General features: G+C 41.4%; 1 protein-coding gene across 6 annotated transcripts in view; it reads left to right on the top strand.

Annotated features, from left to right (window-relative positions):
* ablim3 (actin binding LIM protein family, member 3) overlaps window positions 1–19,277 on the top strand; it is a 328,604-nt gene that overhangs the window by 181,846 nt on the left and 127,481 nt on the right. For all 6 annotated transcript variants that reach the window (XM_041193207.1, XM_041193210.1, XM_041193208.1 and 3 more), the window contains exon 6: window positions 2,370–2,463. In XM_041193207.1, coding sequence (XP_041049141.1) covers window positions 2,370–2,463 — 94 coding nt within the window. The remainder of the gene's footprint in view (window positions 1–2,369; window positions 2,464–19,277) is intronic.

Raw genomic sequence — 19,277 nt, 5'->3', positions numbered from 1 at the left:
TGTTTCCCCTTGTGGGAGAGACTAAATAGAGGACACAGTTTAAATACAAGGAGTCTCCCATTTAAAATGAAGATGAGGAGAATTTTTTTCTGAGGGTTGTGTATCTTTGGAACTCTGTTCCCCAGAGAGCGGTGGAGGCAGGGTCATTGAATAATTTAAGGCAGAAGTAGATAGATTCTTGATAAACAAGGGAGTCAAAGGTAATTGTGGGTAGATGAGAATGTGGAGTTGAGGCCAGATCAGCCATGATCTTATTGAATGGCAGAGCAGGCTTGAGGGACCGAATGGCCGACACCTAATTCATATGTTCATATGTACTTGTATATATAGTGCTTTACATGACCACCAGATGTCTTAAAGTGCTTTACAGCCATTGAAGTACTTTTTGAAGTGTGATCACCGATGTAATGTAGGAAACTAAAGGTCTTTCACAGACAATTAAGTATTTTTGATGTGTAGTCAACATTGTAATATGGGGAAATGCAGCCACCAATTTGCGCACAATAACCAACAAAGAACAAGGAGATAAATGACCAGAAAATTAGCTTTACTGATGTCAGTTGAAAAATTAAGTGTTGTCAGGATGTCTTCTTTGCTTTTTTCCGCCAAATATCATGGGATATTTTACATCCACCTGAGGCAGACCTCAGTGTAACCTGAAAGACAGCACTTTGACAATGCAGCACTCCTGCAGAACTGCACTCCATCAGCCTAGAATTAGGTTCCTATCTCTGGAGGTGGGGTTTCAGCCAAAAATCTTCTGAGATGCAAGAGTGCAACCATTGAACCAAGGCTGTGGGGTTAGAGTTTCCCACCCCTGCAGCCCCATGCAAAAAAGGTGGCTAACATGCAGCTTCTAAATGATCTGAAAGAAAAAGGAAATCTCCCTCCTACCTGATCAAGCACTTGCACAGGTCCCTCTTTCAGGTCATCTTCACTAAACGCTCCACAACATTCTGAGTAAAGGACGCCAGGGCCAGAGAGGTAATCTCTGCCTCTAGCACCCTTGCAGGGCAATTGACAGAAAACACAGCAGAGGTCATGTTGCATTTCTTTAATAAAGGTCCACACATACATGTGCAGATGTAGTTTCTCAGGTCACAAATAATCTTGGAAAGCAGTGGATAGCTGGGAACACAACCCTGCGCATTTCCAAGTTGCATCCCAATTCTAATCTACCAGATAAAATCATCAGGGGAGAGGTTAAAGGCTAGTCCATCAGGTTAGACCATGTAGTGAATTTTATGTTTCTGAAAAGGTAATTTAGCCTCACATTGGACAACATTTTCCCCCTGTCGGGGAGGGGGGGTGCCGCTATTTTACGTGGGCAGGCCAATTAAGGCCTTCCCAGCATGACGTCCATCAGGAAGCGCTATGCGCTCCCTGTGCAAGCGGGTGGGGGTGGATTCCTTCAGCCGGGAGTGCGCCTTTTCGCACATGCGTGCAAAAGAGCGCACAGATTTCCCTGAGGCTGCCTCAGGGAGATCGACTCCAATTGTACAATTTAAATAAAGGTGATAAAAAATTTTCCCTGCCATGTCCCCTCATGTGACACTGTCACATGAGTTGGGACATGTCCATAACTTTCATTGAAACATTTCATAAAACTTTAAATACCCTTATGAAACCTCATCCTGCCCGTGGATGAGGTTTCATGTTTTTTCCGAAGCCCACCTGGGCTCCCGGGCTGCCCATCAACCTTAAGGTTGGATGGACAGGTCCATTAATCTTAATTAGTTTTCTAATGGCCTTAATAGGCTGTTGACAGTTCAGTGGGCACACAGCTGATTTGGCTGCGCACCCGCTGAACTGAGAATCTAAATGACGTGGGATGACATCGGGATGCATGCGCGGGGGCCCCACCCCCGCTTGCCGACCGCAAGATGCTGCCCATTATCTTAGTGCACTGATGTTAGCAGTATGACCTATGATTTATTGATGTAAAAAATAAATCCAGGCATTAGGGATTTACCTGATTTTAAGTGGCCTTTTTTTTACAATTTTATTCCACCCACTGTTGGGAAGATTAAAAGTCTTGAATTCATGTTGCTTTACATTATTGCAGCTGGTGCATTGAAACATCTTGATCCTTTATAGCTTTGAAAGAACCGGCACATTTTATATTGATATGTTTCTGTAAGAGCCTGCATTTCAATTGTTAATGCTGTTAAGGTGTAAAATCAAAAAAGTGTATAGAACTATACAGTGACTTAATTATTCTCAGTTAACTGTATTGTGAAATGTTTTGAAATGGAAATTCAGTACATATTCATTTTGATGAAGAACATAACTGACCCCCAGAGCTGAGAAGCTGTATGATTATCTCAGTAGAAGTTGCTAAATATTAATTTTCTTTCTCTGTTTCTAAGGGATGGCATTCCTTATTGTGAGACTGATTACCATTCTCGGTTTGGCATTAAGTGTGAGACTTGTGACAGATATATCAGTGGGAGAGTGCTGGAGGTAAGTGTCCGCTAAAAGGAATAGATGGATTTTTATTCTAGCTCTATGAAGAAAATTCTATTTCAAATTAGGTTTTGAGTCTTGACTGCAGGTTTCATTCCCTTGAATACCATGTTGCTCTGGGTCATTGGCATCCATCAGATATTAACAGGTTGGCCGACAAATCCTCAGAAGAACTAATCTGTTCAAAAGGTTAAATAATTACACAAAGTGCAGTGATAGTAATGGAGAGAATGTAAAATATGCACACTTCACAAGGTAAGAATTCATTCTATTATGTTCCAAATTTGCACTGAGCTTTTTGGGCATTTGTAATAAGCTTCTTGACTAATGAATTTACCTATTCATTTTGTACATTTTCAGTTGATATGGTGGTTTTCTGTGGATTTTAGAAATGTCCTATCCTGTGTATTTTTACTTCAGATTCAAATTAAATTATCACCAAATATTTGTCAGGATTATCACATATTGATTGAGCACTTCTTTGTGATTTGCAACTTGGTTTAGGGTCAGTGTTGGTGTATCAGGAGATATCAGATTGACAGCGCAAATCTGAATAGAACGGAAACATCTCATATGTGAAAAGGAGGGAGAACTACAGGCAACAGTGTAGCAAGATCATTTATTCATTCATCTGTGCTCTGTCTGAAGGCAGGTCCTTTACTCATTGTCTGTCGATGTTTCATCCTGAGCCATTTTCTTGGCAGTTTTTGTCAGTGATTGTTTGCCATTGTCTTCTACTCTCAGGGGCAGGGCGAGGAGGCAGGTTCCAAGTCTACTTCAGCTGGAACGTGAATCCAACCCATGCTGTTGCTGTTATTCTGAACCACACACTAGCCTCCTGAGCTAACCGACCACCAGCAAGATCATAAATACCTTCAAAAAGAACATGTTCTTTTTTTGTTTGGCGACACATAGCAACCAAAGCACTCCTTCCCTGAGATTACTATTAGAACTACTAACAAGTATTCTCTTTGGGTGCAGTTTTTCACCTTTCTGTTGGATTAATTTGTCAGTTATTTGGCAGGGGAGCACACACTGGATCATTGCCTGAAACATTTTGATAGAAGTTCATTTCTCTGTGGCAACGTACACACACCATGGCTTTGTGCCACCAATAATATTTACTGTAATGGAGACAGAATATCACACAGTTTTGAAGATATTTTGTTTGCACTTAGGTTTTAATTAAGTTCAGCTTCTTAAATATTGTTTCTATTTAGAAATTATCCTGAAAAGAGCAGAAGTAAAAACATCCCTTAACTGGCTTGAAGATACTTAGCTTTTGTGCATAGGAATAGGACATAAAGCCCCTCAAACTCTGCTCTGTCATTCAATGATACCATGACTGACCTGCCATCTATCTCCATATACCTGCTTTTGTTTGTATCCCTTAAATATATTTCGTTAACCAAAATCTATCAGCTGCTCAAATTCAAAATTAACAATTGGTCTAGCATCAAACTGCCATTTCAGGAAGAGAGTCGTAAATTCCTATCACCCTTTGCATGTAAAATTGTTTCCTAGCTTCACTCCTTGAAAGACTTCTAATTTTTAGGCTATGTCCCCTAGCCCTAGACCTAGCCAGTGGAAATTGTTCTTTTCTAGCTACCCTATCAGCTCCCCTTGACACCTTGAAAACTTTGATCAAAGCACATTATAATTTTCTACCTTCCATGAATACAACTCTAGTTTGTGTAATCTTGTCTCATAAATTAACCTTTGGAGTTTGGGCATCATTCTGATAATCTATGCTACACACCCTCCAATGCCAATATATCTTTCCTAAGGTGTGATATCCAGAACTGAACACAATGGGGAGAATTTTCTCCCCGTCGGGGGGTGTTTGGGCAAGAGCGGGCGCGGGCATGATCGGCTGGGCATCACCATTTTATGTGGGCGGGCCAATTAAGGCCCGCCCAGTATGACACGCACCAGAAGTGCAGAGTGCTCCCTGTTCGGGCAGTGTGGGAGTTGCCTGAGTCAGGGCTGCATTCTTTTGTGCATGCCCGCAAAAGGGCGCAGAAATCTTCCTGAGGCACAGAGCTGCCTCAGGGAGATTAGTTTAAGTTCAAGACAATTTAACAAAGGAAAAGAAATTTTAAGCCATGTCCCCTCATGTGAAACTGTCACACAAGCTGGTGCATGTCTATTAATTTTATTAAAAATTTTTACAAGACTTTAAAAACCTTCTTGAACCTTCAACCTGCCTGTGGATGAGATTTCATGATAAATGCGAAGGCCGCTTGGGCTCTTTGCCAATCTTAAAGTTGGACGGGCAACTCAGTTAATTGTTTCAATTGATAGTTAACTGGCCTTAAAAGGCCTCAGCAGTACGCCCGCCTAACTGAAAACCTGAATGACGCACGGTGACGTTGGGATGCACAGCCAATGTCACCGTGCGTCATTTTACGCCTTGACGATTGGGCCCCACCCCCATTTGCCGAGCGGAAGATTCTGCCCAGTGTTCCAGGTGTGGCCACAAGACTTCTGATCCCTTTTTTCCACTCCTCTAGAAATAAAGGCCAACTTTTTAATAGCATTTAAAAAAAAAATTTTGTAGCCATCCATGGCATTTTATTAATCTATGTGTTTGGTCTCTTTCGACCTTTGGTCCTTTATTAGGTCCAAAGTGGATGACCTCACACTTTCCTATATTGAACTCTATTTGCTAGTTTTCCCATTCACTTAAGCTATTAATATATCTTTCTATGTTTCCATCTACATTGCTTACAATACCATCTATTCTTGTGTCCTTGGCACACTTGGATGTAGGGCTTGCTATCCCATCATCTAAATCCCTAATAAGTACAATGAACAGTTGACACCACTAGTCATGTACTTCCAATTAGAGTACCTGCCCATTATCCCTATTCTCTGCCTTCTGCCATTCAGCCAATTTCCCAACCAAGTCAATAATTTGCCTTCAATTCCAGGAGCTTCAGCTTTAGCTAAGAGTCTCATATGAGGGACTTTATCAGATACCTGCAGGCACTTGTCCTCAATATTAATCACCTCTTCAAAATGTTCAGTAAGTTTTGCCACAAGTTACCTAACCATTATTGGTTTTCCTCAATTTGAGAATGACATCTACTCAGGATTGCAAGTTTCTGCCATTGGTCTTCATGTGATTGAACAGACTGATTTTTGACCCACAGATCTTTGGGCACATGGAGCAGAATGAAATAGTGGAATCCGGATGCAGGATTTGCTTCCTTTTCTTTCCTTCTCTGCCACCACTCTGACCCATCATTAAAATGTTGTGACTCAAAGTATGATGCAGCTTGAAGGACAAGTTGGCATCTTTTTGAATGATTGGTGGCATGCTCCTCCCAGTCATCAATGTCAATGCTGTCGTTCTTCAAGGAGAGCTTCAGAGTGCCTTTGAAGTGTTTTCTTTTTCTCCATGGATGGTTAACCATTTAAGAGTTGAGAAAACAGGACCTGGTGGGGGAGGAGCTTTTCAGCCATCCAGACAGTGTCCAGCCCATCAAAGTTGATTTTGCAGGACCTTTGCCTCAATGTTTGTGGAGCTGGCTTCAAGAAGGACACTAGCATTTGATCAACGGTCCTCTGGTTTAATCCAGAGGATGCGGCAGAGGCATTGCTGTTGGAATTCTTCTGGTGCTCTTATGTGGCACTGATACTCCAGGTTTCGCTGCAGTTCAGGAAGGTGGTGACAACTGTTCTGTACACTATGACTTTTTGTTGACTTGCAGAGGACAAATGACCTACCTTTTAAAAACCCATGTTGGATCTCTCCGATAAGCTGTAAATTTTCAAGGTATTTAGTCACTCTGTTTTTTTAAATTTAGTTTTGTATGTAATCATTGCTGATAAGGGCAGTATTTATCTCCCATCCCTGTTTCAAGTTGGAATTGAGTAGCTTGTTGGCCAGTTCAGAGGACAGTTAACGGTTAAGAGTCAATTACATTGCTATAGATCTGGTGTCACATGCAGGCTAGACCAGGTAACAGTGGCAGGTTTCAGCCCTGAAGGGCAATGATGAACCAGATAGAATTTTATGACAATCCAGTAGTTTCATGATTATTATTAATTAAGCTTCTATTATAATTGAATTTAAATTTCCATTTGCCGTGCTGGGATTTGAACTCATTGCCAAATATTTGCTCCCAAATCAGGAAAAAGTGCCCCAATCTTTGTGGTGGAGTGGGGGTGTTGTGGGCAGAGGGGGTAGGGGTGCAGGTGCATGTTGGAGTCAGAGCCACCACCCCCAGAAACAGTTTGGAGGTAATCACAGGGACTGCCAAGCGCCAAGGTGGGCTGGTTAAAAGGCCCACACCACTTCTCTGGGAATTCTTTTCAGTTATGTAGTTGAGTATTATTCCCTCTATCCTTCACCCCTCACACCCCCTCAACCCCCACCCACTCCCCAAGCCCTATCCATGACAACATATGCTAACCCATGCTCCCATCTAATGCTAAAGGCCCCTTATACCCTCCATGCCAGTCCATGCCCCTCTATTTACCCCTGTGGTCCTTCATATCAACACATGATCTCCCACTCATCCCCAGAGCACCTTATAGTCCCTATTCCAACACATGCCAGCCCATGTCTCCACACTCAACACCCTTTGGTCTTACATCCTCCATGCCAACTCACCCAGTATCCACCATGGGCAGATCCCAGGATGCTTGCTGAGATGAAATCAAATAAAATTCTAAGTACCTATTATAGACTTAACTATATAAAAAGAACTCTCATTGATAAAAGCTCATTCAATACATTTAAATCCCCACAAGTACTTAATCCCGTATAAAAACAAACATTTATATTCATAGCCCCACATCAAAAGGCAGCTAATCATTTAGTAATCTCTTGGAGCAATCAATCAAACTGTGAACTTAGCCCCCCACCATGGTATGATAGGTTGTGGAAGCAGTTCAAGCAGTAATAACACTATAATGATAGCCCTTAGGGTTATGTCAACAAACAGCTATTGAAACTGAAAGATTTGATTTTATTTTCAACTCACAGACACAGAAGATTTTTTTTTTTCAAAATTTAAAGTACAAGGGATTTAAATAACTTGAGAGCTTGACAGTTCAACAGATCTTATCCGCCTTTTACAAACATTCACTTCTATCTTAAAAATCGTAAGTCACGCACTGCGGGAAATGGACCTCACTCCAATGAAAATGGGGTCTGTTTGAACTCAGTACAGTGTTCCTGCTGGAGAAGGTCAGTTTCTGCAAATCTTCATTTATTCTCACCTAGGTTCCCCTTACTCTGTACACTATAGGCCACACCAGCCATGTTCTGAGCCAGCACCTCTCTATGGACGCATAACTGAGGTCTGGAGCAAACTTTCCTGATACTTCTGTCCCTCCCTTATGTGTCATGGTGTCTCCAATTCACTCCAGTTTAGTGACATTGAATCAGAGAGATTCAAGGTGTAGACATCTCTCAGAACAGTCTTGCTGTCCAGACTCCCACATACCGCAACCCATAATACTGCTTCATCATATCTTAGTCTATAATTATTTACAGATAAAACGCATTTATAGATTCTTTTTAGCTTAAGGCTATTTACTACTTATCTAACACCAAAACACAAACACTAACTACTAAATAAAAAACACTAACCACTAAAAATGCTAACCAATAAATTAATATTTATCTGCAACTTACCCATACCACTCCACACTCTGCACTGACTCTGGCATCACTGAGTTTTTCTTCTGTTTGCCTGGTGTCTGCAACTCTGCTCCTAATAGCCTCTGGGATTGCCAGCTCTGGTGTGCTTTTTAACTCTGCCGCTCCACTGCTGTCTCACTTTACACAAATCACGGCAGCTGTTAAAGGCAAAAAGAACCACTTCCTTCCCCTCTGCACTACAATCCTACCCTCACCAAATTCTAAACTTCCCACTCCTTTCACCCAGTTAATGTTGCTATCTGTGGTTCAGCTGTGTGCCTTAGCTTTCAATTCTACTGGCTTTATTATTGTAGAAGTCAAATATTTGTCAGAAAACAAATACAACGAGGTTCAGTTGCATCCAGAATCATTAAAATCTTTGTCCTGTGAACCCCTTGGGAGAGACAAATTTGTCTGATCATGTGAGTTAATGAGACATGGTTGCTCGTACACTTGAATCAAAACCAGTGTTGCAGAAATGTAATGGTGGCTTTTGGTATTGTCACTGGACTAGTATTCCAGAGACCTAAGAGAATGTTCTGAGGATTCGGGTTCGAATCCCACCATGGCAGATGGTGAAATTTGAATTCCAACAAAATCTGGAATTTAGAGTCTGTTGATGACGGCCGTGAAACCATTGCCAATTGTTCTAAAAACCCAACTGGTTCACTAATGTCCTTTAGGGAAGGAAATCTGCCATCCTTCTCTGGCCTTGCCTACATGTGACTCCAGACCCACAGCAAATGTAATTGACTCTTAAATGCCCTTGGAACAAGGGCAATTATGGATTGGCAATAAGTGCTGGCCTAGACAGTGACGCCCACATCCTGTAAACGAATTTTTAAAAAGGAATGAAAAAATAATTTAAAAAATTTAAAAATAAATAAATAAATAGGTTTCCTGTGGTTACTTTCCATCAGCAATATTTTAAACACAGCAGATGAACTAATTTAATATTCTGGAAAATTCTTAAAAGCATTTCAAAATCCATTAATGGCTTCACTAGCAATGTTGATCAGAAGAAATCTTCCTCTTAATGTATACTAGACCACTAACACAGTGACCAGAAGGAAGCTTTAATTTTCTTCACTAAATTTGATAAAAAGGTGAGTTTTTAAAAAGCCGTTTCATTGCTGAAGTACATACCTCTCATGTGGTAAGCATTTTTCATAGAACTCCCTACTTTGCTGATGAAAACGTTTTCATGATCCACTCCCCATTACCTCTGAATATTGCACATCACCTCGATTAAAAACTATGCACCTACTAGCACAAAGGACTGGACAGGTTCCTGGTTGACAGTGGTTGTAAACAAATGCAGCTATGTCCACAAGTCAGCATTTGCAGAGAAAAATAATTTCTTCTGCCAATGCCTGACCCATTCCTTAGGTTGTTCTAAGGCACCTCGCAATTCTCTTCCGAACGTTCACTCACCTAAAATGGTCATGTGGACCTCATGACAGCTTCAGGAAAGGCAGACAACCAATGGAAACTAAGAAAAGTTTGTTCATACTGTGCAAGTATCCACTGGCAGCATAAACTTATCCACTGGATAAGACAGAAGGCAAGAACAAAGAACTGAAGAGTTTGCTAACCTAGGGCTTGTTGTTCAAAAAAAAAAGATCAATATGTAACAAAGTAGATTAATGTAGAGTGCATTGTGTAAATTGTTGTTTTCTCCATATTTTGATATTCTTGCAAGTGTCCTGATGAGTGCAAGATGAAAAGCTTACATGTCCCTTTTTTCGGCAATACCCAGAGTGTGTTTTATCAAACAGCCTCACTTCCATGTAGTAGTAGAAAATAACTCATTCTGGACATTCACCAGACACAGGCTTTAAAAGGGAAGTCATTTATTTTGCACCATTACCCAAGATCCTATACACAGTTGAAGTTGTTCCCACCAATATGCTAACCTGCATTTCATGCTTTCACACTAGCAGTCAGTTTTTCCAGAATTTTGCCCATGTCAAGATTATAGACAAAAAAATCAGGATTTCTCACAGGGCCTAGCTCACCACCCAAGATTTTCCCAGACTGCCACCCCCCACCCCCCCTCTCATGTGTATGCTGGAGGTTGTGAGATTGCATGATTGTTTTGTGATGAAATGGCAGTTGGTGACAGGCATGTGCACAGAAGACCATTCTGAGGCAATCTGAAGGAATCTCAAGGTTTCCTGAGGACATATCTTCAATGACTGTGCATTTAACTCACACTGGAGAGAATAAATGTTGTAGGGCGGAATTTTCCAGCCCCGCCTGCCACCGGGATCACCCAGTTCCACTGAAAATCAATGGACTTTTGGCTGGGCCGTCGAAACTCCCACGGCAGGTCCCGCCACGATGTGCCAGAAAATCCCGGCTATAAAATGTATAAGGAAGAGGCTGTGGTTGAGATTTATGTAAAATTTACGGGAGAAGGGATACGAAATATATACTCATACTTGCCAACAATCAGTGTTTGACTGATGCTCTGGTGAGGGGAGGAAATGGCAATAGCCTTAGGAAACAGTCGTGAGCAGGGTGTAGGCAGAAGGAGCAGCAGCAGTAACAATGGGTTTTGAGAACATTTTTTATAAGTGGAGAGAAGTGCAAGGGTTTCAATATACAACATCCAGAGAATTGTGCTTAGGGTAGGTGGAAGTCCAGATTTGGAAGACTGGTGTATTTGAGAAAGGGCATAACACTGGAGAAAATCTCAAAGGTGGGGCGAGTAAGGCTATGATAAGATTTAAAGATAATTGTCACTAATTTACCTTCGAATTACCCCTTCTGCAGCTGATTAATTAGATTTTGTAAAGAAAGAAATAAGGAAAAAATTTGTATTGTGTCTTTCATGATGTCAGGATATCCCAAAGCACTTTGAGCCAGTGAAGCATTTTTAAAGTATAGTTGGTGTTGGAATATAAGGACTGCAGCTCCAGGAGCTGTGTAAGGACATATGGAGTACACGTCAAAAAAAAAGAGGCAGTTTTGCTCTTTAGGATCAGCCCCAGTCAGTGCCTTCATCAATGATGTTTGAATTGTACCATAAGGGACAGTGTCAGAGTGTCCATTTTGACTATTCCTTAAAATTATAGTACTCCTTTGCACATAATTTGTATGTTATTGGTAGACTTGCCTGTAGATTTATTGTGCTCCACTCACAATTTTAAACAAATATCCACAAATTAACAAGAATCAAACTGATCAAATTCAGAATCCACTTTGATCTTCACCCCCACCAAAAGTACATAAACGTGTTTATTTTGTTGCTATCTGTAAGGGTTTCTGATTGAGAATTTTACAATTGTAATTGTTGATTGTTTCAACATATCATGTATTCCATGATTTCCTGCTGGGTGATGACTTTGACCTTGAACACTACGATCAGTGAACATTGCCATGTTACAAATGCAAAATTTCCAATTATTTTATGTCAAATACCGATCACGTTCTTATCTTCCATTCAAATGGAAAATGCACGAAGCACCCTTACACATGACAGGAGGATCATTGGATAATACAAGATTGTCTGATTTATTTATTATTGCACATACCCTCCTTGCCAGACTATCAGGATTAATGCAGCCATTTGTTTGCTGTACAGCTGGTTGCTCAGGTACAGAGCATGTACATATGTCATCAAGGTTTCCACTAAATATCAATCATAGTCCCCATTTGGCCCTGAAAGGTTTATATGTAGCTATATTGCCTAAAACTTCAGAAATATTCTTTCAAAAACGATGCAGCTTGCAAAAGTATATAAAACTGATAAGTAGATGATTGATGACTTGTTCATCTCTTCTCTCCTGACAATGCATAAATTGTAATCCATAAATAACATCTGTTTATCTACTGAATTCTAGGATAGTTCACATCAGTCCAAATACCTCTGCAAAAGCAGGTCATGACAAAGAATATTTGGAGGTTGGGGGTTGGCAGTGGTGCCTAAATAATTGTAATCATGACAGCAAATAACTTACTCGGCAACACCATACAGAGTTCTTTAGCCATTCTTATACTAAATTTTGAAAAACCAAAATGACAAATTCTTCTCTAAAATGACACAGTCCTATGGATCTTTAAGTAAACTTGAACTATCAATTACATACGTTAGTTATATATTATTGATATTTGACTGCTTATTAGGAGACAAGGTTCTATTCTCCTTCAGGAAGCTTATTTGTTATCACAATTAAAATGTAGTTGGATTAAGAATTCTTAGATTCTTTTAAGTTAAGGTGGTTTATTGCCCTAAAATCTAACAATTCCCAAAACCATTAATCTTTCTGATAGATGACCTGAATCTAGTTTGAGCTAAAACTCATTGTCATCTCCTATCAATATATCTAATTTTGTTCCTTTCAATAGTTTAACAAGCCGATAAATCACCCTTTTTGTTACTCGATATTCATCTGAATTTATAAGCCATTTGTCCTTTGACCTTGTAATAGCTGCTTACCTGACTTGATTATTGCAATGATGCTGGCTTTATCAAAAGTACTGTTCATAAACATTTGACAGTCAATAGTGATGACTCACTTTTAATACTGTGACCAACCTAAATGCCTTTACAAGGTTATAAGGAATATTCTTCTAATGAATTATCCTTCAATAATCTAAACAGCAATCTTGCATCCCCTGAGACTCATTACTCAGTGGCATCTCCCATGGTGCTTTAAACCAATCTAAAAATTATTACCAAAAAGCAGTGTGATTTCTAGTTGTCAGCGGGTAAAATCTGGAGGATTTTTCATGCTAACTTCTATTTAATGAAATATTTTTATCATCGTAACAATGTTTTTGGATGTAATCAATTATACTCCAGTGGCCTATTTTGTGGCCTACTTTTAACACACTTATCTACAAAATTTAATAATCAAGGCCTCTTTCTTTCAATGTGATCTGTTGGACTCAACTAAGCTTTCTTAATGCCACTTGTTTTGCCACTGATGCACAAAAAATGCATGCTATAGGAAAATAGGTGTGGGAAGAAATTAGTTAAAATGTACAATAATCTCCCATAATTTATTGGGGTACAGGCATGCAAGCACCTCTGAGGTAATGATATTGATGTGGCTAGGTCAAAGTTTGTGTGCTCCTGCAAGGAACATACTATGGTATGTATTCATGCCATAGCTCCTACAGTTGTCTATTTGATAAACACACTATGCAAACCAGATGATCACAGGTTCTACTTTTCTTCAGTGCCGAGTTATCTAATCTCATCTCGAGTGGCAGGAGACATGCTACGACTACCTGTAGCATCCCTAAACTAGAAAGGTGAATATAGCCTTAGGTAACCATTCATAATCCAGTGACAGCTCCTGGAAAATGCATATGAGGGAATTTAGTTACAAGGGACGGAATCTTGTGCCAGCAAAGGGGGCCTTGGGTGCCAGTTTGAGCGCCAGCGAGGCACTGACTTCATATCTTTCTCTGTGTAGAATGTGCTAATCAGGCAGTTGACCAGCAGCGTGCCTTTCCCCTGGATCAGGATGTCTAGGGCAGAGGCCCCGCCTACAAAGTGCTGCCAGCCAATCAGAGGCAAGCAGCTCTTTCAAACGCAGTGCCACTGAGAGGCAGTGGCTGCCGCCAGAATTACAACCACCCAAGGCCCAGAACCCAGATCACAGATGAGTGATGGCATGAGAGGGTTCACGGAGAGGGTGTTATGGGGGAGGAAGAGTAGGGGAGTCGGCAGCAAGGGCAGTGGGGTGGCTGTCAATGGGCCCCCCTTCACGATGCCAGGCCCCTCAATCAGGCACTGAGTGCCTTTGATTGAGGGACCCCTCCCCACCCAGCCGTGACAAGCTGGCCGCATGAATTTAGCTGCTGTGCACGCCACATGGCGACAAACCCACCTGAAGCTGGGTTAATACCAGCAGTGGCGGGTGAGGTCCGTAAGTGGTCATTAATTGGCGACTTAAGGGTCTCAATTGGCGGTAGGATGGGAAGGTCGATGATGGGCTTTGAATTTAATTCTAGCAGAGGCAGGAAGGTGGCTGCCTAATTACATGCCCTACCTTCCCCATTCCCTTCCTTGAACAGAGGCCTGAACAATCCCCATCCACCACTCTCCTCCATCTGGATGAACTCTCCCACAGAACAATTTCTCCTTAAACTTGTCTCGCTTCCTCCAAATAAAAGGTGTGGCTACGGGTACCCACATGGGCCCCAGTTATGCCTGTCTCTTTATGAGGTATGTGGAACATTCCTTGTTCCAGTCCTACTCAGGCCCCCTCCCACAACTCTTTCTTCGCTACATCAATTACTGTTTCAGTGCCGCTTCATGCTTTCATGTGGAAAAATTTATCAATTTTGCTTCCAATTTTTACCCTTCTATCACTTTCACATGGCCCATCTCCAATACTTCCCTTCCCTTCCTTGACCTCTGTCTCAATTTCTGGTGATAGACTGTCCACCAAAATTCTTTACAAGCCCACCGACTCCCACAGCTACCTCGACTACAGCTCCTCACACCCCGCTTCCTGTAAGGGCTCCATCCCATTCATTCTCTCAGTTCCTTCGCCTCTGTCGCATCTGTTCTGATGATGCCACTTTCCAAAGCAGTGCTTCTGACATGTCTTCCTTCTTCCTTAACCAAGATTTCCCACCCACTGTGGTTGACTGGGCCCTCAACCGTGTCCAACCCATCTCCCACGCCTCTACCCTCACACCTTCCTTTCCCTCCCAAAACCACGTTAGGGTCTCTCTTGGCCTCACTTTTCACCGCACCAGCCTCCACATTCAAAGGATCATCCTCTGCCATTTCTGAAAACTCCAGCATGATGCCACCACCAAACACATTTTCCCTTCACCCCCCCTCTCCCTGTTAGCATTCTGTAGGGACTGTTCCCTCCAGGACACCCTGGTCCACTCCTCCAACACCCCCTACACCTCATCCCCTTCCCATGGCACCTTCCCATGCAAGCGTAGAAGGTGCAACACCTGCCCCTTTACTTCCCCTCTCCTCACTGTTCAAGGGCCTAAACACTCCTTTCAAGTGAAGCAGCACTTCCCTCAATTTAGTCTACTGCATTCGCTACTCCCAATGTGGTCTCCTCTACATTGGAGAGACCAAATGCAGACTGGGTGACCGCTTTGCGGACACCTTCGGTCTGTCTACAAGCATGACCCAGGCCTTCCTGTTGCTTGCTATTTCAACACGCCACCCTGCTCTCATGCCCACATGTCCGTCCTTGACCTGCTGCAGTGTTCCAGTGAAGCTCAACACAGACTGGAGGAACAATACCTCATCTTCCCACTAGGTACTTTACAGCCTTCCGGACTCAATAACGTCAGACCACGAACTCTCTCTCCTCCATCCTCACCCCTTTTTGATCCCCTTTTTTCAATATCCATTTTTATTTTTCAATTTTTATTTATTTATTGTTCCACTTAATTTCATTTTTTAAAAATTTATTTCCATTTTCATTCATTGTTTTTCCCCACCTTTTAGCCTATTTTTGATCTAACTTCCTACCATCGTCCCCTCCCCTCCCCCCACCCCCACTAGGGCCATCTCTCACTTTCCAGAGTACTTACCCTGGTCCTGCCATTATCACATTCTGCTTTCTATCCTTAATGTCACTATTAGCACCTCCTTTAGCCAGTATCACCATCATTAACACCTCTTTGACCTTATGTTTATGACATCTTTTGCAATCTCTCCTTTGCCTCCACCTATCATCCAGTTTCATCTGTTCCACCCCCTCTTAAACAGTATATATTTCACCACATTTCTACTTCTCTTTAGCTCTGAAGAGTCATATGGACTCAAAACATTAACTCCGTCTTTCTCTCCACAGACGTTTTCAGACCTGCTGAGTTTTTCCAGCATTTTTTGTTTTTGTTTCAGATTTCCAGCAACCGCAGTATTTTGCTGTTAATTACATGCCCTTCCTGCCTCCAAGCTCACCACCAGCAAAAGTAGAATATTCCTCCCATTATGTGGAGGTTGGCATAGAAACAGGAGCAATTGTAGTATTCCAAACTTGAATAGCGGGCCAATACTCAAGGCTAGAGTTTCCATGTCAGTGCAGCCACCTGTTGCATGTGTGGTGGAACAGGATGCTGCCTGTCTGATAAACTTGGCTAAGTCCCCAGCAAATCTTCAGTCTCAGTTTTAATTAAAATATTTTGAGAAAGGCTCCAGGCAGTGTTGCTGTCTGCGATTAAAAGTTCATCACTCTCGTGGGGTGTGACAGTATTAACATGGAGGGTAAGGGAGTAGACCAAATGCCTATATAAAGTTGACTTTAAACTCATTCTGAAGATACAACAGGAATGGTTTAAAACTTCTGCAACAATTAACACACCTGCTGCAGCGATTTAAATACGCTTCTACATTTAGTATACCCTAACAAAACTGGAGACCTGTTGTATGGTGACATGAATTACATCGAATGTTATTGATGTGGTGGTGCCAGGAATTGCGATGTCGCTCTCTCCTCTCTGCCTCATTTTAACATATTAGTCCCTATTTGGACAGGTATTTCTAGCGTCCAACAGAAGTGTTAACAGGTAATGAATTGGCAGCTGGGTCCATATCTCTCTCGATATTTATTTCCAATTACTTTAATGAAGGCTAAACTTAGGAAGATGTGAAATAGCTTACTATCACCCATTTTACACAATAACACAAACTCAAGATCCAGTCCACTGCCTTCAGAAAAGGAGGTGTGAAAACGAGAGGTAAAAACAAAAGTAGGAATTTTTCTGAAGAGGTAAAATGAAAACAATTAATTCTTGGCTTGATATCAACCAGTATAAATTCCCAGCTTGCAAATGATTTAATCGTTAAAATAAGTTGAATAAGCATTGATTGCTGCCATTTTTAAGCAAAGTAAAATCTATTGCAATGCTCATTACAATGCTCAAGAATCAGATAGCTTTTCAACATCTGTATACATCTGCAAATGCTTAAATTATTGCTCGATAGCTACAAATAGAAGGTGAATGCATAGTCTGAAATTAAGTCAGCAGGATTAATGTAGAGAATCTTTCATTGCCAATTCAGGAGAAGAGGAACAGCATGTCTACGCTCCCTAATTTGTGCAGCTAAATCAAGGATCAAATGGAAAACTAACAAGAAAATGGTTTTCATTAGTTCAGCATGTGACCTGTGAATTGTTGTAGATGGGAACCAAGGCTGTGGTCCTTCATAAATTCTTTGTCCAAACTATTTAAAATCATGTTGAAAATCAGAACAGAGAACACCAATGAACTGAATAAAAGGAGAATGAAGTCTCTTTAATTAGACAAAAAGTAGCAGGTGAAGATGGCAAAGACATTTCTTGAATGATTCCCCTGATGTAATTTTAAAAATGGATTTACTGTAATTGAATTAAGAGTACAAAATTCCATAAGATAATGCACACACATACTTTTGTCTGGATACCACAGCTGTTGTAATCCCTGGTGCTTATCATGTGTATGTTGTGCGCAAAAATCAAACAATTTACACAATTTGTTAAAACAATTCAACAAGCTAATTCTGTTAAAAATCCCAGATGCAACCAATGTGACAGAAGAGGTTACATTATCAACAGGTGCAAGTGCTGCTGGGCTTTGCTACAGAACAGAATTTCATAGAATCACATTGATTCAATATGCAGTTTGTGTCATTAATTTAAATGGACAGAATGAAAGATGCAAACCAGATTAGAATTTCTGGGGCCAATTTTCCTGTATTTACAACCCGATGTGCACTACTTTACATAGCATACAGACATGAAGAAAGAGGTATGTGACCTCTAACAGACCCTTTGTTCATGGGGCGCATTGCACACAGGCAAGCAGTGGGCAGAAGAAGCTTTCTGGGTAATGACACCAAGGTTTTGCAATAAGGACCTTGCATCATATTCCCGTGATCATGTCATGTCCATGACACTTCTGATTGCCACCTTTATAAATGGGCATTCAGGGTTTCAAAACACTGTAAATTTAAAGGGACAATCAGATGAACAATTTTTAGGCCATTTCCAGCACGGTATCACAGTTTTTTTTGTTTGCCTTTTCTACTAGCACAAAGGTTCTCATGAACTGTTGTGCTAATATTTTCTTTATTGTTTTGCTCTGAGCATCATTACTGGCACTAATTAATTTTCAAATGTGAAACGTCCCTAGCCTAACAAGGAAAAGAGAACAACTACTGAAGGGATACCAGCCAAGCCAGGTTGCAAGAGCAACAGTCTGTCTCTATCCATACCTGTAAGCAGGATTAAGCTTATACCTCATTTTGACAGTTAGTGCAAGCAAGCACTCCAACTCTCAAGAAATATTGTGACAGAAAGCCTAATGGCACAACTATATACTCTGATTCTATAGAAGCACCCCAATTGCAATACGTCATACCTTACTCTCCTTCGACAGCACCTTCCAAACCTAGAAGGACAAGGGATGCAGAAGCATGGGAACACTAACACCTGCAAGTTCCCCTCCAAGCAATACACCAACCTGACTTAGAGCTATATCACTGCTCCTTCACTGTCGCTGGGTCAAAACCCTGGAACTCCCTCCCTGAGAGCATGTGGGTATATCTACACCACATGGACTGCAGGAGTTCAAGAAGGTGGCTCACCACCACCTTCTCAAGGGCAATTAGGGACGGGCAATGAAAATGCTGACAGTCAGCGAAGCCCACATCCTGTGAAAGAATTTTTAAAAGCATGGTATTGTGTGAAAGAAGGCATCAGCTAATAAAACCTGAAGGGCCACAGCTATCCGCCATATTTCCAAACACTATCACTCCTAACTAGCGACAACTGTGGTTAATGGTCTTCACAGGGATTGGTCAGCAGAGACTCAGAGTCAGGCCTCCATCATTGTCTACCAAACTATCTGCTGCTAACATGCACCATGGAGCTGATATAGTACAGAGTCAGTACCAATCAGCTTTGGCATGAAGCCACTCAAATAGAAAGTTATGGGGATGGTGCTTTGAAATGCCATAGCAAGCAACCTTCCACACACCCAATTCATGCTACAACAGATCTGGGTTAGCAGCCCACTAACAGGGACCTGGTGTTGGCCAATTGCCAGCAGTCTCACCTATATCTTGATTTCTGTCAATTTTACTATAACTTCTTAATCTGGCACCACTTCAACTTGTCAAAGGGTGTAAGTGGTTTTGAGATGCCACTAATGCAGCTACGTCACTTATGCAGCA

This window comes from Carcharodon carcharias, chromosome 8 (assembly GCF_017639515.1).
Source record: "Carcharodon carcharias isolate sCarCar2 chromosome 8, sCarCar2.pri, whole genome shotgun sequence".
NCBI classification, from domain to species: Eukaryota; Metazoa; Chordata; class Chondrichthyes; order Lamniformes; family Lamnidae; genus Carcharodon; species Carcharodon carcharias.
This window is presented reverse-complemented; position numbering and strand designations above follow the sequence as displayed.